Source organism: Thamnophis sirtalis, unplaced genomic scaffold (assembly GCF_051295495.1).
Source record: "Thamnophis sirtalis isolate CommonGarterSnake01/CBP01778 unplaced genomic scaffold, rThaSir2_p1.2 scaffold_2, whole genome shotgun sequence".
Classification (NCBI taxonomy): domain Eukaryota; kingdom Metazoa; phylum Chordata; class Lepidosauria; order Squamata; family Natricidae; genus Thamnophis; species Thamnophis sirtalis.
In genome coordinates this window covers 56,417,856-56,440,001 of record NW_028261382.1, presented here as the reverse complement: position 1 = coordinate 56,440,001, position 22,146 = coordinate 56,417,856, and the positions used below count along the sequence as shown (strand labels likewise).

Genomic DNA, 22,146 nt, shown 5'->3' with positions numbered 1-22,146 from the left:
AGCCCTACACCTCTTCAGACAAATGGTTATCCAACCTCTCCTTAAAAACCTAGGTTAGACAGAATAAGAGCCATTGGAGGGGGGGGAAAGAAAGAGGAGCAAACGCCAGCCCAAAAAACAAGTTATTTCCCATTGCTCTCCTGCGAACAAAAGCTGCTGGGGAGGTATCTACTGGGGAGGGGTTCAGCAATGACCAATAAAACGGGCATCACCCCATTTCCAAGCCAGCTTCGCCCCCTCGCGATGCGCAGTGTGACGTCGTATGGACGTCTGAAAGGGTTGGATCGGGCGTCACCGCAGGACAATGGGGCTGTTGTCTTGGGACGAAGGTTTTGGATCTCGCAGCCTGTTCTCCGGCCCACAAGGCCTATCAGCTGATGTAATTTACGATCATTCCTACAAAGTGAACCTTTGTGCGTTTGTGTTTTCGACTTGTGGGGATGTCCTGTTTCCCAGGTCATCCCAAGCTACAGAATAGCTAGGACGAATCTTAATTAGTCTCAAGATTTGCAAAAAAAAAAAGAAGAAGGTGGTTGTAAAATCGGCTTGACAGAATAACAGAGTTTGGAAAGGACTTTGGAGGTCTTCTAGTCCAGTGTTTCTCAACCTTGGCAACTTGAAGATGCTTGGACTTCAACTCCCAGAATTCCCCAGCCAGCATTCGCTGGCTGGGGAATTCTGGGAGTTGAAGTCCAGGCATCTTCAAGTTGCCAAGGTTGAGAAACACTGTTCTAGTCCAACCCCCCCCCCCCACCTGCTCCAGCAGGAGACCCTGTAACTCGATGACTGTCCATTCTTTTGAAAACCTCCAGTGATGGTGCAGCCACGACTTCCGGAGGCAACTTCTGTTCCACTGGTTAATTGTTCTCATTGTCAAGAAGTTTCTCCTTAGTTCTAGGTTGCTTCTCTCCTTGATTGGATTGGAATGGAATATGGAATGGAATGGAATGGAATAAGATGGGATGGAATATGGAATGGAATGGAATAGAATAGAACATGGAATGGAATAGGATAGAATGGAATGGAATGGAATAGAATATGGAATAGAATGGAATAAGATGGGATGGAATATGGAATGGAATGGAATAGAACATTGAATGGAATGGAATAAGATGGGATGGAATATGGAATGGAATGGAATAGAATAGAACATGGAATGGAATAGGATAGAATGGAATGGAATGGAATAGAATATGGAATAGAATGGAATAAGATGGGATGTGGAACGGAATGGAATAGAATAGAATATGGAATGGAATAGGATAGAATGGAATGGAATAAGATGGGGTGAATATGGAATGGGATGGAATGGAATAGAAATAGAATAGAACATGGAATGGAATAGGATAGAATGGAATGGAATAAGATGGGGTGAATATGGAATGGGATGGAATGGAAGAGAAATAGAATAGAACATGGGATGGAATTGGATAGAATGGAATGGAATAGAAAATGGAGTGGAATAAAATAAGATGGGATGGAATATGGAATGGGATGGAAGGAATAGAAATAGAATAGAACATGGGATGGAATTGGATGGAATGGAATGGAATGGAATAGAATATGGAATAGAATGGAATAAGATGGGATGGAATATGGAATGGAATAGAATAGAATATGGAATGGAATAGGATAGAATGGAATGGAATAAGATGGGGTGAATATGGAATGGAATGGAATAGAAATAGAATAGAACATGGAATGGAATAGGATAGGATAGAATGGAATGGAATAGAAAATGGAATGGAATAAAATAAGATGGGATGGAATATGGAATGGGATGAAATGGAATAGAAATAGAATAGAACATGGGATGGAATTGGATAGGATAGAATGGAATAGAAAATGGAATGGAATAAGATGGGATGGAATATGGAATGGGATGGAATGGAAGAGAAACAATAGAACATGGAATGGAATAGGATAGAATGGAATGGAATAGAATATGGAACAGAATGGAATAAGATGGGATGGAATATGGAATGGGATGGAAGGAATAGAAATAGAATAGTAACATGGAATGAAATAGGATAGAATGGGATGGAATAGAATATGGAATGGGATGGGATAGGATAGAATGGAATAGAAATAGAATAGAACATGGAATGGAATAGAAAATGGAATGGAATAGGATAGGATAGAATGGAATGGAATAGAATAGAGTAGAATAGCAGAGTTGGAGGGGACCTTGGAGGTCTTCTAGTCCAACCCCCTGCTCAGGCAGGAAACCCTACACCACCTCAGATAAATGTTATCCAATCTCCTTTAAAACTTCCAGTGTTGAAGCATTCACAATTTCTGGAGGCAAGTTGTTCCACTGGTTAATTGTTTCACTGTCAGGAAATTTTTCCTTAAGTTCTAAGTTGCTTCGCTCCTTGATTAGTTTCCACCCATTGCTTCTTGTCCTGCCCTCAGATGCTTTGGAGAATAGCTTGACTCCCTCTTCTTTGTGGCAGCCCCTCAAATATTGGAAGGCTGCTATCATGTCACCCCTGGTCCTTCTTTACATTAGTCTAGACATGGCTACTTCCTCTTCCCCTCCCCACTCCTGCTCCCCAATTTTGCAAGGGTGATAAAGATATTATTCATATGTCTTTGGCGGAAGATCATTTGGAAGACATACAACAGGATAACAGAGTTAGAGGTCTTCTCATCCAACCCCTTGCTCACAGAGGAAACATTTCAGAGAAATGGCTGTCCAATTTCTTCTCCCACCTGCTTCTAGCACGGATGATGTTACCTACATGGGTAATAAGAGTTAGTGTTGTCTTTTCTTAGCGAACGTCGCTGGCTTCGTTAGCGATTCCCCCCCCCCCTCTTTAAGTGGTGTCTCCCAACCTCCCCCATTTCCTGCTTCTCTAAGAAACTGGTCCCATTAACTAATCGGACTGACTGTTCATATTCCCGGTGAGTTGAAAAGAGACTCAAATCTGCACTTCATTTGCAAGACCCTCTGCTGTGTGGGTTGCTAATGACCGCTGTAATTACGATATCTCGACGGTGGTGCCTTTTTTCCCCCCCCCTTTCTTAATCAAGACGATCCCACCTGCCTCGTGACATCTTGCCAAACCGGGAAGGTGTTATGGGGTGAAATCCGAAGCAGGTTAGGATGGGTGGGGAGGGGGTGGGCAGGAGAACAAAACTGGCACTGTTAAAGCTGTGGCAGCTTTCGTGCCAATTGCACCATTTTTCCTGGGGGGTTTTCCCCCCACCCTGTCATTTCTTTTGGGGGGGGGAAAGGGGGGGGAAGAGAGTCCCGGCTTCCGTTCTTAGGGTGAAGATATGGAAGCTAGGATGGAGGACTGCTGATTGATCCTGAAAATAGGATAAGATAAGAATAGAGTAGGGTAGGGTAGAATAGAAATGGAATAGAATAGTGGAATGACGAAATACAATAGAATAGGTAGAAGAATGAAGATAGAATAGAATAAATGAATGAAGAAATACCATAGAATAGAATGAAGAATAGAGTAGAATAGAAATAGAATAGAATAGTGGAATGACGAAATACAATTGAATAGAATGAAGAATAGAATAGAATAGAATAAATGAATGAAGAAATACCATAGAATAGAATGAAGAATAGAGTAGAATAAATTAGAATAGAATAGGAAGAAGAATAGAATAGAATAGAATAGAGGAATGAAGAAATAGAATAGAATGAAGAGTAGAATAGAATAGAAAGGAGAATAGAATAGAAAAGAGCAATGAGGAAATAGAATAGAAGAGAGGAATGAAGAACTACAATAGAATAGAATATAGAATAGAATAGAATAAGGAAGGAGAATAGAATAGAAAAGAGGAATGAGGAAATGGAATAGAATGAAGAGTAGAATAGAATAGAAGAGAATAGTTCGAAGGGATCTTGGAGGTCTTCTAATCCAACCCCTGCTCAGGCAGGAAACCCTACACCACTTCAGATAAATGGTTATTCAACATCTTCTTAAAGACTTCCAGTGTTGGAGCATTCACAACTTCTGGAGGCAAGCTGTTCCACTGATTAATTTCTCCTTAGTTCTAAGTTGCTTCTCTCCTTGATTAGTTTCCCCCCATTGCTTCTTGTTCTACCCTCGGGTGCTTTGGAGAATAGCTTGACTCCCTCTTCTTTGGGGCAGCCCCTGAGATATTGGAAGACTGCTATCGTGTCTCCCATAGTCCTTCTTTTCATTAAATTACCCAGTTCCTGCAACCCTTCTTCATATGTTTTAGCCTCCAGTCCCCTAATCCTCTTTGTTGCTGTTCTTTGCGCTCTTTCTAAAATCTCAACATCGTGTGTGTGTGTGTGTGTGTGTGTGTGTGTGTGTGTGTGTGTGTGTGTATGTGTTGACCAACACTGGATTCCAAGTGTGGTTATACCAAGACCACACTTACCAGTTTTGGAACCCAGAGCCAGACGGAAGACTAGAATTTCTAGTTTTAGGTCTCCCAGCCTCTCCTAAGCATTCACTGTTCCAGGAAACTTGGCAAAAAGTTTTAAATTAGCTCTCTAATGACCAGCCTTGGCTGCTAAACAAGCTTGTAATGATGACATTAGTTTGAATGAGCCACAGTGGCGCAGTGGTTAGAGGGCAGTACTGCAGGCTACTTCTGCCGGCTGCCTGCAATTTGGCAGTTCAAATCCCGCCAGGCTCAAGGTCGACTCAGCCTTCCAGATTGTTGGGGGGGGGGGGGGGGGCAAGAGGCTGACTCCGTAAAGCACTTGCCAAGCAGTCTGTAAGTGCTATTGCTATTATTCTTCCTTCCTTCCATCCATTCATCCTCCATCCATCGTACACAGTGGTCAAAATGCAGCCTTGCAGGCTAACTCTGCGATTGCCAGCAGTTCGATCCTGACTGGCTCCAGGTTGACTCAGCCTCCCTTCCTTCCGAGGTGGGTAAAATGAGGACTCAGATGAGCAAGAGGCTGACTCTGTAAACCACTTAGAGAGGGCTGGACAGCACTGTAAAATAGCATATAAATCTAAGTGCTATTGCTAACTGCTATATTTAACACACAGAGAGAGACACACCTCAATTGTTTTCTTCTGATGGGGTTCTCCGTAGCAAAGTTGTTGGGTGCAATCAGGGGTACTTTAAGGCACGGCGCTCCCCGTTCCATGAGTTCACCCCTCTTTTAAGGAAAGGGGAGGGGTGGCTGGCCATCCCTTAGACTCGGGGCCAAAGGATTGGGACCGAACTCTTCCCTTTAAGAGAGCAGGAAAAAACAGGAGCTATTCGCTTCCCTAATCGTGTGGGTTTGGCATGAAGCAGGAACTGGCCATGGCTACTTTGGAGAAAAAGGCTATTTGGTAGCAGCCGGGAGAGAGCCGAAGGATTGTGGCAGGTTTCTCTCTCTCCCGCCCCCACCCCCCCAAACACACAGACTCCCCCAAGCACAGATTTCTTAGAGCTTTCTTTTCAGAAGGGTGATTTGGGAGGTTGGAGGGAGGCATTGTCTCCTGAAGATTCTCTTTGCAAGAAGCATCTTGTACAATAATTTGGGGGGGGTCTTCCTTCCCTCTCTTTTCCCTCCCTTTTCTTCTCCTTCCTTTTCTTCCTTCCTTCCTTCCTTCCTTCCTTCCTTCCTTCCTTCCTTCCTTCCTCTTTTCCCTCCCTCCCTTCTCTTCTTTCTTGCCTTCTTTCCTTCCTTCTTTCATTCTTTTCCTTCTCTTTTTCCTTCCTTCCTCTCTTTTTCCTCCCTCCTCTTTCCTCCTTCCTTCCTTCTCTTTTCCTCCCTCCTTCTTACTCCTCTTTCCTTCTTCCTTCCCTCTCTTTTCCCTCCCTCCTTCTTCTCCTTCCTTCCTTCTCTTTTCCCTCCCTCCTTCTTCCTTCTCTTCCTTCTTCCTTCTTTCCTTCCTTCCTTCTTTCATCTTTTCCCTCTCTTTTTCCTTCCTTCCTTCTCTTTTTCATCCTTCCTCCTCTTTCCTTCTTCCTTCTCTTTTCCTCCCTCCTTCTTCCTTCCCTCTCTTTTTCCTCACTCCTACTCCTTCCTCCTTCCTTCTCTTTTCCCTCCCTCCTTCTTCCTCTTCTTTCTACCTTCTTTCCTTCCTTCCTTCTTTCATTCTTTTCTTTCTCTTTTTCCTTCCTTCTCATTTTCCTCCTTCCACATTCTCTCTCTCCTTCTCTTTTCCCTCCCTCCTTCTTCTTCTTCCTCCTTCCTTCCTTCCATCCTTCCTTCCTTCTCTTTTCCCTCCCTTCTTTTTCCTTCTCTTCTTTCTACCTTCTTTCCTTCCTTCTTTCATTCTTTTCCTTCTCTTTTTCCTTCCTTCCTTCTCATTTAACTCCCTCCTTCCACATTCTCTCTTCCCTTCTTCCTTCTCTTTCCCCCCCTCCTTCCTTCCTTCCTTCCCTTTTTCTTTTTTACCCCATTCTTCATATTCCTTCCCACTCCCTCCCTGCCTTTCTTTCTTCCTCCCTTCCTCTTTCATCTTCTTCCTTCTCCCTCTCTTCCTCCTTCTGGTCCAAAGACACTCGTAACGTTACTATAATTGGAAAGGATTTAAACGGGGATTTTCCTTCTCCTCCTCCTAGCCCACCCCTTTTAATTCCTTGACCTACAACGATTCCACACCAGGAGAAAATCAGACGATAACGAGTACAGGTAGTCCTCATCTTACGGCCACAAAGCACTGGGAAGCAGCTTATAATTCTAAGCGCTATTGCTATGCAGGGTTCACTTAAGGACCTCCCCCCCCAAAAAAAGGTTGAAAATCAGGTTAGCCGCCCGATGAGCCCCTTTGCAACCATCCCAGCAGGCTCCCTTAGGGTCGTAAGTAAGAGGACTGCCTTCATGGGGGTTTGCGCGCATATGTAGCAGGAAACCAGTCGGTTGCTGGGAAGGGAAGGTAGGGATAAGAAAACCCCGCGAAGACTTTTCACGACTGCAGCGAGACTCCCTCGATCCGTGGCATCGTTCGGCGCTGAAGAACAAAATAATATCTCTCCCCCTCCATCCCCCCTTCCCAGTCCCATTTATTGTGCACGGGGGGAGGGGGGAGAAGAGAGAGAGCAATTTGCCAAAGATTGAGACAATTTCCCTGGCAGTGTAGAAGAGAAGGATTGAGTTTTAAAGGCGGAAGAAGAAGACAGAGAAGGATTGAAAAGAGAAATGAGGTCAGCCAGGATGTCCAGGTAATTCAGAAGCCAAGAGAGAAATAGGTTTTTTTTTTTAAACCTGCTCAACCACTGGATTACATCTGTGCTAGGAGGGGTGGGGGAAATCACTCCCCCCCCCCCCAAATGGTCAGTTTGATGTAGTGGTTAAGGCAATCGGGGCAGAAACCAGGAGACAGGGAGTTCTAGTCCTGCCTTAGGCATGAAAGTCGTGACAGTGAGTTCTAGTTGACTGGATGCCTTGGGCCAATCACTAGGAGACAGTGAGTTCTAGTCCCACTTTTGCCATTAAAGTCGACTGGGTGACTTTGGGCCAATCACCAGGAGACAGTGAGTTCTAGTCCTGCCTTAGGTATGAAAGCCAGCTGGGTGACTTTGGGCCCATCACCAGGAGACAGTGAGACCTAGTCCCACCTTAGGCATGAAAGTCGACTGGGTGACTTTGGGCCCATCACCAGGAAACAGTGAGTTCTAGTCCCACCTTAGGTATGAAAGTCAACTGGGTGACTTTGGGCCAATCACCAGGAGACAGTGAGTTCTAGTCCTGCCTTAGGCATGAAAGTCAACTGGGTGACTTTGGGCCAATCATTAGGAGACGGTGAGTTCTAGACCCACCTTAGGCATGAAAGTTGACTGGGTGACTTTGAGCCAATCACTAGGAGACAGTGAGTTCTAGTCCTGCCTTAGGGATGAAAGCCAGCTGGGTGACTTTGGGCCCATCACCAGGAGACAGTGAGTTCTAGTCCCGCCTTAGGCATGAAAGTTGACTGGGTGACTTTGGGCCAATCACCAGGAAATAGAGAGTTCTAGTCCTGCCTTAGGCATGAAAGCCAGCTGGGTGACTTTGGGCCCATCCCCGGGAGACCGTGAGTTCTAGTTCCGCCAGAGGCATGAAAGCCGACAAAATGAAACTGGGAGGGGCCCTGGGTGCTCTCTGAGCTTGCTCCTTTTCTTGCCAACGTCTCTTGGCCTAAAGCAGGTAACATCATCAGTGCTGGTCAAAAACGAAACGGAGCCTTTGCAAAACGGGCAGGAAGTACGAAGAGCTGGATGTCTTCCCTCGTCCTTTCGGAAAGCATGTTTCGGCTCGCCTGTTGGCATGAGCTCGTTCTCTCTCTCCCCCCCCCTTCCCCAGAAGAGTGTCACACACACACACACACCCTCCCCAATTATTCTTTTCACACACGCATCTGCATACAAATAGGGGCACTCTCGCACACGCCTGCCCCTTGGGGCTGTTGGAGAAAAACCAGAATGATTCGGTCCCATCAGGACATCCTACCGCCTTCATTCCCCCTCCCCCTCCTCTCCCCCCCCACCACCACTACAGGCCCACCCCACCCCCAAACACACACACAACACACACACACACCCCTCCCCAGACGCCCACGCCGAGAGAACCCCATCCCTTGCCCCCATAACAAATTAGAAATGTGAGAACTCTCCTTGTTGATCAAAACATAAATTATGCTTCGTAGACAGGGCACCCACGAGCTCCGAGCTCCTGAGAGGGTAATTGGTGCCACCTCCGATTCCTTAAAAGGTGAATATCGTAATTGGAAAAGAGGTGTGAGAGACTCAACTCGGGCTCGGAGGAGGAGGAGGAAGGGGGGGGAGCATGAAAGCGTTCATCTTCGCAGCTTCGGAGATGTCTATGGCCGTGTTATGGATTCTAATTATCAACACAGCGGGGAAGGGAGGGGGACGAGCTTGGCCCTCCCCGCTCCGGAAATCCTTACTTACCCCATTGTTCTCTCCAGGCTGCCGAAGGCGGTAGGTGGGTGAATGGAGAAGCCTGTTGGAATTCTTGGTTTGGGGTGGATGGGGGGGGGGGCCTTGGCGTCGCCCTTCTTATGCGTTCCCCCAGCTGAGATATTTTAAAATGATGATGTATTGATGCTGTTTAAGAAGTGTCCAGTTACACACACACACACACACACACACACACACATACACAGTGGGATTCTGGGTGGTGTACAAATTAAAAAATAAGATCTTAAAAGGCAATTTAAAAAAATGAGCCTAAAGTTAATGAGCCCCACAGTCTGTCTCCTCTTCCTCCCCTTCTCCTCCTCCTCCTCCTCCTCCTCCTCCTCCATTCCATAAACCCCATTCCTTTCTAGCACTGATGATGTTACCTAGTTGGGTAATGAAATGTCTGCAAGAAAACCACCAAGCTCAGAGAGCACCAAGGACCTCAAACAGTCTGGTGCCTTTTTTTCTTCCTCCTCCTCTTCCTCCTCCTCCTCTTCCTCCTCCTCCCCCCTCCCCCTCCCTGCAAACCCCGCTCCCTTCTAGCACTGATGATGTTACCTAGTTGGGTAATAAACTGTCTGCAAGAAAACCACCAAGCTTGGAGAGCACCAAGGACCCCACAGTCTTACTCCTCCTCTTCCTCTTCCCCTCCTCTTCCTCCTCCTCCCCCCAGGAACCCCATTCCCTTCTAGCACTGATGATGCTACCTAGTTCGGTAATAAAATGTCTGCAAGAAAACCACCAAGTTCAGAGAGCACCAAGGACCTCAAACAGTCTGGTGCCTTTTTTTCTTCCTCCTCCTCCTCTTCTTCCTCCTCCTCCTCCTCCTCCTCTTCCTCTTCCTCCCCCCTCCTCCTCCCCCCTGCAAACCCTGTTCCCTTCTAGCACTGATGATGTTACCTAGTTGGGTAATAAAATGTCTGCAAGAAAACCACCAAGTTCAGAGAACACCAAGGAACACAAACAGTCTGGTGCCTTTTTTCCTCCTCCTCCTCCTTCTCCTTCTCCTCCTCTTCCTCTTCCTCACCCCTCCTCCTCCCTGCAAACCCTGTTCCCTTCTAGCACTGATGATGTTATCTAGTTCGGTAATAAAATGTCTGCAAGAAAACCACCAAGTTCAGAGAGCACCAAGGACCTCAAACAGTCTGGTGCCTTTTTTCTTCCTCCTCCTCCTTCTCCTCCTCCTCTTCCTCTTCCTCACCCCTCCTCCTCCCTGCAAACCCCACTCCCTTCTAGCACTGATGATGTTACCTAGTTGGGTAATAAAATGTCTGCAAGAAAACCACCAAGTTCAGAGAACACCAAGGAACACAAACAGTCTGGTGCCTTTTTTTCCTCCTCCTCCTCCTCCTCCTCCTCCTCCTCCTCCTCCTCCTCCTCCTCCTCCTCCCCCCCCTCCTCCTCCTCCTCCCTACAAACCCCACTCCCTTCTAGCACTGATGATGTTATCTAGTTGGGTAATAAAATGTCTGCAAGAAAACCATGAAGCTCAGAGAGCATTAAGGACTATAGTCTTCTTCATCCTCCACCTCCACTTCTCCTCAACTCTACGAACCCTCTTCCCTTCTAACACTGAGGATGTTGCCTAGTTGGGTAATAAAACCCACAAAGCTCAGTCCGCATCAAGGACACCAAAATCCTCCTCCCACTTCTCCTCCTTCCCTCCTCCTCCACTCCTCCACAAACCCCATTGGCTTGTGGCACTGATGATCTTACCTAGTTGGGTAATAAAACGTCTGCAAGAAAACCACCAAGCTCAGTCCGCATCAAGGACACCAAAATCCTTCTCCTCCCTGCCAATTACACTCCCTTGTAGCACTGATGATGTTACCTAGATGGGTAATGAAACATCCGCAAGAAAGCAAGTTCAGAGAGCACCAAGGACCCCGTAGCAAAAGGTTACTAGATCAGTAAGGGAATTGCTAACAGCTGCCAAGAAAAAAAAATTGGCAGAAGGGAATTTAAAAATGCAGGTAAGCAGAGGGCTAGGACAGAAAATAAAAGGGAAGAAGTTTTGAAAATAGAGAAGTGTTGTGACTCAGCAGAAGTTTGCTGTGAGTTGAGTCGGGATGCAGGAATAACAATGCAGCTGGAGCTCGTTAGTGTGGTCTTCTGGAGATAAAAGGACTGATGGTGCCACGCCCTGGTTGCAGAAGTCACCGTTCATCGGTTGTGGTTTGTTTGTGAGAGGCACTTGGATAAGTGATTTGCTTTCTGTAACCCTGATTCAAAGAGACACATGGAGAAGTGATTTGCTTTCTTTCTGTACACCTGGTTTGGCCGTAAGAGATCTTTGTTTTTGCATTCTGTTATCTTCTTGCCAGAGACTTTATTTATGTTTATTTTGGGCTCGCAGCCAGCGGGAGCTAGGACTGATAAAGTTATTTCCTTTTAAGTCTGTCTGACTGTCGTCTGTGAACGAGCAAAGAAGAATATTTGAGGGAGAAAGATTTTGCAGGATAGAGTGACAGGAGCCCCGATGGATTTTCACTGCATCAGATTTAGTTCAAAAATTTGTACCCGAGGCAATAACTGATGGATCCCTTTAGGGAACAGAGCATCCAGGTGTTCATCTCAAAATGATTCTTCTCCTTTGGGAGAAGCACCTGAAGGCAGGGCAAGAAACGATGGGTGGAAACAAATCAAAAGAGAGAAGCAACCTAGAACTTAAGAGAAATTCCCTGATATTGGAAGTTTTAAGAGAGATTGGACAACCATTTGTCTGGAATGGTAAAGGGTTTCCTGCCTAAGCAGGGGGTCGGACTAGAAGACCTCCAAGGTCCCTTCCAAGTCTGCTATTCTGTTATGGATGATCTAAATGACCTTCCACCAAATATATAGCAGGAGCAGCCATGGGAACAGGAAGTAGCTATGTGTAGCCTAATGAGAAAAAAAAAAGGACTAAAGTGGGGACATGATAGCTGTCTTCCAATATCTCAGGGGCTGCCCCAAAAAACAGGGAGTCAAGCTATTTGCTAAAGCACCTGAAGACAGGACAAGAAGCAATGGGTGGAAACTAATCAAGGAGAGAAGCAACTTAGACCTAAGGAGAAATTTCCTGGCAGTTAGAACAATTAATCAATGGAACAACTTGCCTCCAGAAGCTGTGAATGCTGCAACACTGGAAGTTTTTAAGAAGAGGTTGGACAGCCATTTGTCTGAAGTGGTGTAGCGTTTCCTGCCTGAGCAGGGGGTTCGACTAGAAGACCTCCAAGGTCCCTTCCAACTCTATTCTACTCTACTCTTCATTCTATTCTATTTCCTCATTCCTCTATTCTATCTTTTTCCTTCCTATTCTATTCTATTCTATTCTGATTCCATTCTATTCTCCTTCCTTCCTATTCTATTCTATTCTCTTTCCATTCTATTCTATTCTCCTTCCTTCCTATTCTATATTCTCTTTCCATTCTATTCTATTCTATTCTATTCTATTCTCCTTCCTTCCTATTCTATTCTCTTTCCATTCTATTCTATTCTTCTTCCTTCCTATTCTATTCTATTCTCTTTCCATTCCATTCTATTCTATTCTCCTTCCTTCCTATTCTATTCTATTCTCTTTCCCATTCTATTCTATTCTCCTTCCTTCCTATTCTATTCTATTCTCTTTCCATTCTATTCTATTCTCCTTCCTTCCTTCCTATTCTATTCTATTCTCCTTCCTTCCTATTCTATTCTTTTCTATTCTATTCTATTCTTCCTTTCTATTCTATTCTATTCTCCTTCCTTCCTATTCTATTCTCTTTCCATTCTATTCTATTCTCCTTCCTTCCTATTCTATTCTATTCTATTCTATTCTCTTTCCATTCTATTCTATTCTCCTTCCTTCCTTCCTTCCTTCCTTCCTTCCTTCCTTCCTATTCTATTCTATTCTATTCTATTCTCCTTCCTTCCTTCCTATTCTATTTTCTATTCTATTCTATTCTTCCCTTCTATTCTATTCTATTCTATTCTCCTTCCTTCCTATTCTATTCTACCCTACTCTACTCTTATCCCAGTGTTATCCTTGAGATGCACAGACTCTCATCGGTGGCGTGGAGAGCCTGGGATTTTGGGTCAGCACGGCTGAGCCCCTTTGCTTCTCCAGCGTGCCCCTGAATGCTAATCGAAAGTGGAAAGGACAAGATGCAAAGCACCGGGGGAAAGGGGGGGAGGGGCGGCAGAAGAGAACCCCGGGCTCCTAGTTAACCCACCACGTTTGTGTGTGTGTGTTTTTATAACAAGCAAAGCCACCACACTTTTGTGCCTTCCCTTGTTCCATCCTCACCTTGCGAGATTCCAGCTCTGCTTTAAGCTGCTCTTTCAAGACAGCAATGTTGTCTCCTCCACTGGACTTTGGTGTGTGTGTGTGTGTGTGTGTGTGTGTGTGTGTGTGTGTGTGTTAATGCCGAAAGGCGAACGGAGGCCACGAGGAGGCCGCCAGGGAGGGACTCCGAGGAGAGGGAGAGAGAGAGGGAAACGTGTGGATTCATGTAGAGGCTTCATCATGTTCCACTTATCCGCCGCCCCTCCACCCGCCCGACGAAATTCGGCAGATGGATGCTTGGTCATGCCGTTGGCGCAGAGGGGTTAACTCCTCGGATTCAGCTTTCTATCGTTTTCACGAGAGCGTTGACAACACTTTTACCGTGTTTATTCCCCGATGTGCGTGCTCTGGCCCAGCGGCTTCCCCGAGCCCTGTGCTTTGGCAGGGGGGAGGGTGGGAGAGAACGTTGGATAAAACACCACCTTTCCGGTCGGAGTGCGCATCAAATATTCATGGAATCTCCGATTTGCACATCGGGGTTGATAAATGGGTCTGACGCGGAGTTGGGGCGGCGGGAGAAAACAGCTGCTTTGTTGGGGAATCGGCCGAGAAATTGTGCCACTTTCCCCCTCCTTGCATATATCTACGTATAATCGGTCCTCGACTTACGACTGCCATTGAGCTCCGGGTTTCTGTGGCTGAGCAAGAGAGCCCGTTGTTTAAGGGAGTCGGGCCCCATTTTAGCACCTGCTGTGCCAGGGTGGTTAAGCCAATCCCTGCGGCCGTTAAGTAAATCATGTGGTCAATAATGTATTCAAGGTACAAGAATGGGATGATTTGAATCCTATGTATAATTGTAAGCATCGACCATGTTATACTGGTAAGAGTTTTATATGTTAAATGGACTAATGATGATGTAATGAAAAATTTATATATAGATATGAATTGAAATGTTCAATAACTACTTGGATTAGCAATGGGAAAGTACTTCTGGAGTTGAATATGCTACACTATAAGTATTGTATCTTCTATGGATGATTAATATTAGCGGTAACTTAAACACATAATGCTCAATGATAAGTATGTATTTAGTTATAGTTGATGGATAACCAGTGATCTTATTTTTAATTGTAAAAACTGATGCAGAAAAGTTTGTAACCAAACAACATGCTTGATGAAATTGAGGAAAGTTTTTTATATGTGTTGTTTTGCTTTTGTTGGTTTTAAAATATATATATATATACAGCACAGGTTCGAATCCCAGTAAGGGTATGGCTAGCTGATGAGAGCTAAATAGCTTGAAATAGATCTATACTAGTCTCCCTTTATTTATTTATCAGCACAAAAAAACACACAAAAAAAACCACAAATATATGTGTGTGTGTGTGTGTGTGTGTGTGTTTGTGTGTGTGTGTGTGTTGTATTTGTGCTGAGAAATAAATAAAGGGATGTACATACCTACTTCCCTGGCTCAGCTGATAAGGAGGAGGACCTTGTGGCTTAGTGGTTAACACATCTGCCTAAGATGTAATACAGCACAGGTTCGAATCCCAGTAAGGGTATGGCTAGCTGATGAGAGCTAAATAGCTTGAAATAGATCTATACTAGTCTCCCTTTATTTATTTATCAGCACAAATACAACACAAATATAACAAAGGCAACAGTAAAAATATTGGGTTTCTGTCGTGATGGTCTCTTGTGACGAGCCGATAGACAGAGAATGGAAGCAGTGAGCTTCCTCCCATATTTGGGCATACCAGGGGTTGTAACACACAAATATAATATAATATAATATAATAATATAATATAATATAATATAATATAATATAATATAATATAATATAATATAATATAATATAATATAATATAATATAATATAATATAATATAATATAATATAATATAATATAATATAATATAATATAATTAATATAATATAATTATAATATAATATAATATAATATAATATAATATAATATATATATATATATATATATATATATATATATATATATATATATATATATATATATATATATATATATGTAAATCATGTGGTCGTGAAGCAAATCGGCTCTCGCCCCACCATTGGCTCCGTACGTCGGAAGCTGGCTGGGAAGGTCACAAGGGGGTGTGTCGCGTGACCCCCCTCAAGACACTCTAACCGTCATAAATACGAGTCAGTTGCCAAGCGTCTGAATTGCGGTCGCATGACCAAGGGTCGTAAGTGTGAAAACAGGCCATACGTCACGTTCTGATTGTAACTTAACGAATGGTTGTTAAGTGGAGGATTACCTGGAAAGGTACTCCTCCGCTTATGACCACAATGGAGACGAACAGAATTCATGTCGCGAAGTGAGACATTTGTTAAGCGGGTTGGGCTCCGTTTTATGACTCTTAAGCGAACCGCCGGAGTTGTTAAATTAGTCGTATAGTGGTTCAAGTTAATCTTTTCCCCGTTGACCTGGCTGGTCAGAAGGTCTCAAAAGGGTTTTGCGTCACTCTTAGATTTTTGGACTTTTACTTAGAAATTCACCTCCTTTTTCTTCTTCTCCTCCTCCTCCTCTTCCCTGCTGCCTTAGCACCTTCGGAGAGCTGAAGACAGTGCGCCTTCCAAAGAAAATGTTCGGGACGGGAGCTCATCGCGGCTTCGGCTTTGTGGATTTCCTGACCAAGCAGGATGCGAAGGTGAGCAAACTCTTCCATGCGCATCCCCGTTCTTTGATACAGGGTGGTCTCGATACAGGGTGATACAGGTGTTGTGGCCCGCCAGGGGAGCTGGCAGCAGATTCAGACAGTGAGGAGGGTTGGGGAGGAACCTGGGCCAGTCCTGGAGTCTGGGGAAGGCTCGGATGAGGGCTCTGCGTCGGAGGCAGAAAGGGGGACGAGGCCGTCTGGCAGTTCTCAGCTGCCATCGGAGCTAGACAGCAGTGAGGCAGAAGAACAGCTGGAGCCTGTTCTCAGTGTGCGCATGCGCAGAGCTGCCAGACGAATAGAATAGCTAAGAAATCGGGGTTGACTTGGGAGTAAAGCCACAGGTGGATGGTGAATTGGCCCCTCCCTTAGGAAGTAAAAGAGGAGCGAACGGGGAGGGGGCTTTTGCAGGAAACAATTCAGTCGGTCGTCGATTTCAGGAGTGTGAAGATCTGTCCCTGAATCTCAGAGACTCTGTGCCCAGCCTTCTCTTACACAGCACCTCCTTTGGAAAATATTTGCATGACAGCTTTCCAAGCTAGATAAGGTCTGTGATCATAACTTCACCTTTGAAAGACTGTTTACTGGGCCTTGGCTGAATGTGAATGAGAGGAATTCACATTCGTTTCATAAAAGGGGTTTTGTCGGGACCAGGAATCTGCTTCGTGGTTTTTGGGGAAGCCAAGGTCAGAAGGTGGCTTACAACCGCAGCTGAGCTCAAAATGTCTGCGGCTAAGCACGGCGGCTGTTAAATGAGATTTGCCCCATTCTACGACCACATATGTGCTAGTCGTTCCCGACTCTAGGGGGAATGAAGAAGAATGGAGGAAGGATGAGGAGGGAAAGGAAGAAAGGATAAAAGCAGAGGAAGTAAGGGAGGGGGATTAAGAGTAGGAGAGAGGGGAAGGAGGAGGAGAAGAGGGGAGAGGAATTAAGAGTATGAGAGGGAGAAAAGAGGAGGCGTGGGGGAAAGAGATGAAGAAGAACGGAGGAAGGATGAGGAGGGAAAGGAAGAAAAGGTAAAAGCAGAGCAAGTAAGCGAGGGGAATGAAGAGTAGGAGAGAGGGGAAGGAGGAGAAGAGGGGAGAGGAATTAAGAGTAGGAGAGAGGGGAAGGAGAAGAGAGGAGGCCTGGGGGAAAGAGGGGAAGAAGAAAGGAGGAAGGATGAGGAGGGAAAGGAAGAAAGGGTAAAAGCAGAGGAAGTAAGGGAGGGGGATTAAGAGTAGGAGAGAGGGGAAGAAGGAGAAGAGATGAGGGGGGAAAAGAGAGATGAAGAAGAACGGAGGAAGGATGAGGAGGGAAAGGAAGAAAGGGTAAAAGCAGAGGAAGTAAGGGAGGGGGATTAAGAGTAGGAGAGAGAGGAAGAAGGAGAAGAGATGAGGGGGAAAAGAGAGATGAAGAAGAACGGAGGAAGGATGAGGAGGGAAAGGAAGAAAGGGTAAAAGCAGAGGAAGTAAGGGTTGAGAATTAAGAGCAGGAGAGAGAGGAAGAAGGAGGAGAAGAGAGGAGGAGTGGGGAAAGAAGGGGAAGAAGAAAAGAGGACGGAGAGGAGGAAAGAAGAAGGCAGAGAAGGGAGGTTAAGAAGATGGAAGGAACAAGGTTGTTGCAAAATAAGATTTCTTGCACAGGGTGGCAAGAAAGTGACCCAAACTGTGTCCTATATATTTGTAAGAAAAGAACGATAAAGATGAATGACGAATAGATCAATGCTAATAGCAATTCTAAGAAGGTATATTTGTGGAATGAATTTGAAAGGGAAAAATAAAAAAAAACTTTTTTTTAAAACAAGTCAACCGTCCTTCCCAACGAAACAACCACCACCACAACAACAATAAAAACCCAACACCCTCCAACTAAGGAATGAATCTTCTCCCTCTTGACAGAAAAGACTCAGCTGCCGTGCCTTGGCTGTGCCCTATGCGCCGTTCACCCTTTTGTTTTGGAGGAAGAATGAGAAATCTATCAACCCCCTAATGCTGTCGACTCTTTGTGCATCTGACGAATGGCTTTCTCCCTCTGGATTTCCCGGGATGAGCATTTAATAGGGCAATGGGGAAAGAGGAGATGGAGTGGCCCCATCCGCCAAATTACAACCGTTTAGATCTGGGGAGCTGGGGAGCCCTTCGGGGAGGTGACCCCGGAGGCTTCCTTGCTTGATTTACGCCGTCCGTCATCCTCGAACCCAGACGGTTCCCGGCTGGCTTACATCTGTGTGGCAGCTCGCACGGCCCGGCTTACATCTGTGTCAGCCTGCAGCGCCCCGCCAACGACGCTGTGGGTTGTTTGCACATGCGTGTTGATGGCCCCTTCGCTCTCTTATTTACGGGTAAATATACAATAGCAATAGCAATAGCAGTTAGACTTATATACCGCTTCATAGGGCTTTCAGCCCTCTCTAAGCGGTTTACAGAGTCAGCATATCATCCCCACAGTCTGGGTCCTCATTTTACTCACCTGGGAAGGATGGAAGGCTGAGTCAACCTTGAGCTGGTGAGATTTGAACCGCTGAACTGCAGATAACAGTCAGCTGAAGTGGCCTGCAGTACTGCACCCTAACCACTGCGCCACCTCGGCTCTTCTTTGGTTGTCTACAAAACTGGACAACCGTAGATTTTAGTGACGGTTTGAAGTTAGAACGTTATGACCCGTTGCCATCCGTCGTGGGAGAAGCCCAGACCGTTCCCGCCCAGCTTACCGTATTTTTCGGACTATAAGATGCACCCGGAGTATAAGACGCACCATGATTTTGAAGCGGTACATTAAAAAAAAAAAAAGTTTGGTATACTCTGCGGGCTTCCCAAACCCTCTGCGTTCCTCGTTTTTTTTGCAAAAAAACCAAAATGAAATAAAATGGGCATGCAGAACTTTGGGAGGCTTGTAGAGTGCTCCTGGGGGCTGGGGGAGGGGCAAAAATGAGCAAAAAAGGCCCATTTTTTGCAAAAGCGGGCCATTTTTTGCAAAAAAAGGTAGGGCATGCAAAGGTTTTGGGAGGCTTGTAGAGTACAACTTTGCTTGCACTTTGCAAGTCTCCCACGTCCATTTTTGCAAAGGAGGCAGGGTTTCACTAGGCCAAAAATGCTGTATTTAGTGTATAAGACGCGCCCAGATTTTCACCCTCATTTTTGGATGGGGGGAAAGGTGCATCTTATACTCCGAAAAATACAGTACATCTGTGTGTCAGCCCCAAGGCCTCTGCCAACAAAGCTGTGGGTTGTTTGCACGCTCGTGTGGATGGCCCCTTCGCTCTTTAAGTACAGCTAGAGCTTCGGCTGGACAGCCGTAGATGTTGTGACGGTTCGAAGTTATGACAGCACCAGAAAAAAGGGACTTACGACCAGTTTTCACACTTAACAGCCATTGCAGCCCTGGTCGCTTGATCAAAAAATAAATAAATCTGGCGCTTGGCAGTTGTGCTCGTATTGAGGATGGATGCAAGTTGTGTGATCCCTTTGGCGGCTTCCTGACAAGGAAAATGTTGACAGTTCCGAAACGTCATTCTCCTTGGATTGCACTTTTTTGAAGTCCAGCAAGAATTGAAGCAACGGTGGTTTAAAGGGGTTTTAAAAAGATACACTTTGTTTAATTATTCATGTACTAACTGCGGCACGCATAACTTATGCACAATATTGGAAAAAAGAAAACACACCACCAGAGCTAGATATAATCAGAAAAGTGTTGGCCTGCGCGGAAGCAGATAGGCTCCCTCTTGAACTTAAAAATAAAGGGGAATCAGAGTATTTTGAAGTCTGGAATAGATTTTATGACTGGTATAAGACAAGGTGACAAGACTGGAACAAACTGCATATACTGTGATTGGACAGAAGGATTGATAATGTATTAAGTAGGCTAATTGTCAATGGTTGAGACTAGCTGTATATAATGTGAATGTATGGTCACTTCGACTTCGGGTTCCACCACAAAACCGCGCTCGACTAAACCGCGTCGCTGACGTCATCAACAGGGCGACAACAGCGCGGAGACAGAAGCACGCTGTAAACCCTAAACCTAAAATTAACACCTAAACCTAACCCCCCTAAACCTAATCCTAAACCTAACCCTAAACCTAACCCTTAACCTAACCCTAAACCTAATCCTAACCCTTAACCTAACCCTAAACCTAACCCTAACCCTTAACCTAACCCTAACCCTTAACCTAACCCTAAAGCTAATCCTAAACCTAACCCTTACCTTAAGTTGAATCTGCTTGCTTTCAAAGCGCTATTTAAAGCACCCTTCTTTCTCCACGCTGGCTGTTGTCGCCCTGTTGATGACGTCAGTGACGCGGTTTAATCGGGCGCGGCTTAGTCGAGTGCGGTTTTGACGGGTCACACGACTTCGCGGTACTGCATTGTTTTAAATGTAAAAATAATAAAAATATATTGAAGACAAAAAAAAAAAGAATTGAAGCAACGGTTTCGGATTAGCAAAACGTATCGCGTTTAAACCCTCTTCCCAAATTGGAAACGTCCCATCCTGGTCATTTTGGAAGGCTTCCAAAATCCAGGCGGCTGCTTTGAGTTCGAAGCATGCTCTGCTGAGCTCAGAATATTTGAAAACGTTTCCCTCCCCAAACGGAGCCTTTTAGATTTGAAATATAAACATGTTGCGCTTCGGTTGGTAAAGGCGAGGACGGTACCCCAATGGCATTATGACCCACTTGTAATATCTTTGCGGGGGATAGATCATTTTTCTTAGGCTCCCGAGGCTGTGGCTGTTGTAATTATTCATGACATGGAAGCCTGCAGTTGTCAGGTGTGTGTTACACAAAGGTTGCACAATTATACCATCTCCTTGCCAACCGCTAGGGGGCGGTTTTACAGTCTTTTCTTAACTTGGCGCTGCCGTTAAATTGTAGCAGGAGGAGAACACGGGTGATTTGACTTTCAGAACTGAATGCTCCTGAATCTACTCATTGTCCCCATTGAAAAACTGAGTCGGCTTGAGGTGTGAGTGTGGATGTGTGTTTAATGAATGATACAATGCAAACAGTTGACTCCATGTACAGACTCCATCTGTACAATTCCTAATAAGTCCTTGTAGTCTTAGCTGGTATGTTGCTGTCCAGGGTGCTGAACCTGATTTTTTTTTTAAAAAACGTTATTTTATTTTTATTTTGTTTACATAATTAAAAATTCTTTTATGAACAAAGCGTTGTCTGGATTTCCCCTTTAACATTTTTACATATACATAATTCATTTTGCATTATATCTCCATTTCCAATTTTCCCCGTATTCCTTCTCATATTTTCCAACTTGTCACTTTTATTATATACGCAAACAATATCATTTTTCCCCCTTCCCTTTAAAGATAAACCAAATTCATCCTTTCCTTTCCATCTATTTTCTGCAAGTCACCTGTGTCTTCAAATTTAGGTTTTTTTTTAAAATATAGTAAGCATTTGACATAATTGCTTTGCACACTTAAAGATATTGAACATCCTAATAAGATACATACAATTGCCATGTTTAAAATGTTTCATTTCATTCTGCTAATTTCATTTCATTCTACTAATCTCTAATTCCTAGATTTTCTTTTCTCTTTTTCTTCTTTTTAGATGTCTTGTATCTTTTCTTCTGAATTTCTTCTATCACTTTTCAGCTGAACCTGAATTTTTGTTATAGCATTATGTCAGGCCTACAGTCATATTCACCCACAAGCGCGAGCGATCGTGAGTGCACCCAGGTACACCCACGTCACACCTATCCTCCGCGAGCTGCACTGGTTACCCATTAGTCTCCAGATCTGCTTCAAGGCGCTGGTCGTTACCTATAAAGCCCTTCATGGCATCGGACCTGGGTACCTAAGAGACCGCCTCCTGCTGATTACCTCCCACAAACCGATTAGATCACACAGGTTAGGCCTTCTCCGGATCCCATCTGCCAGCCAGTGTCGGCTGGCGACTCCCCGGGGGAGAGCCTTCTCTGTTGCAGCTCCAGCCCTCTGAAACGACCTCCCCGTGGAGATCCGGACCCTCACTACCCTCCCGGCCTTCCGCAAAGCCGTTAAGTCCTGGCTGCTCCAGCAGGCTGGGGGGCTTTCGAAATATCCAGCCCCTCGGAAATTGTGACTGTTGTACATTTTAATATGTTGTCTTGTGTATTATCCCCCTCCCTTGTTTTATTGTAAGCCACCCGGAGTCCTTCGGGAGTGGGCGGCATACAAGCTCAATAAATGAAATGAAATGAATATTCATTTTAGGCTCTTTGGCCTGCCACACTATTATTTTACTACAGAAATACAATGTTTGTCTTCTGATAGAGAGTTATAACCAGCGTATCCCTAGACTTCTGGGTAGACTGAGTTGAACTGGAACTGGTTTAATTCTCTTCACTATTGGGAACGGACCTAGAAATTTTGTAGCCT

General features: G+C 45.0%; 1 protein-coding gene across 1 annotated transcript in view; it reads left to right on the top strand.

Moving 5' to 3' along the window:
* LOC106543714 (putative RNA-binding protein 19) overlaps positions 1-22,146 on the top strand; it is a 132,980-nt gene that overhangs the window by 82,255 nt on the left and 28,579 nt on the right. Inside the window, exon 22 of the mRNA XM_087703487.1 lies at positions 15,672-15,777. Coding sequence (XP_087559613.1) covers positions 15,672-15,777 — 106 coding nt within the window. The remainder of the gene's footprint in view (positions 1-15,671; positions 15,778-22,146) is intronic.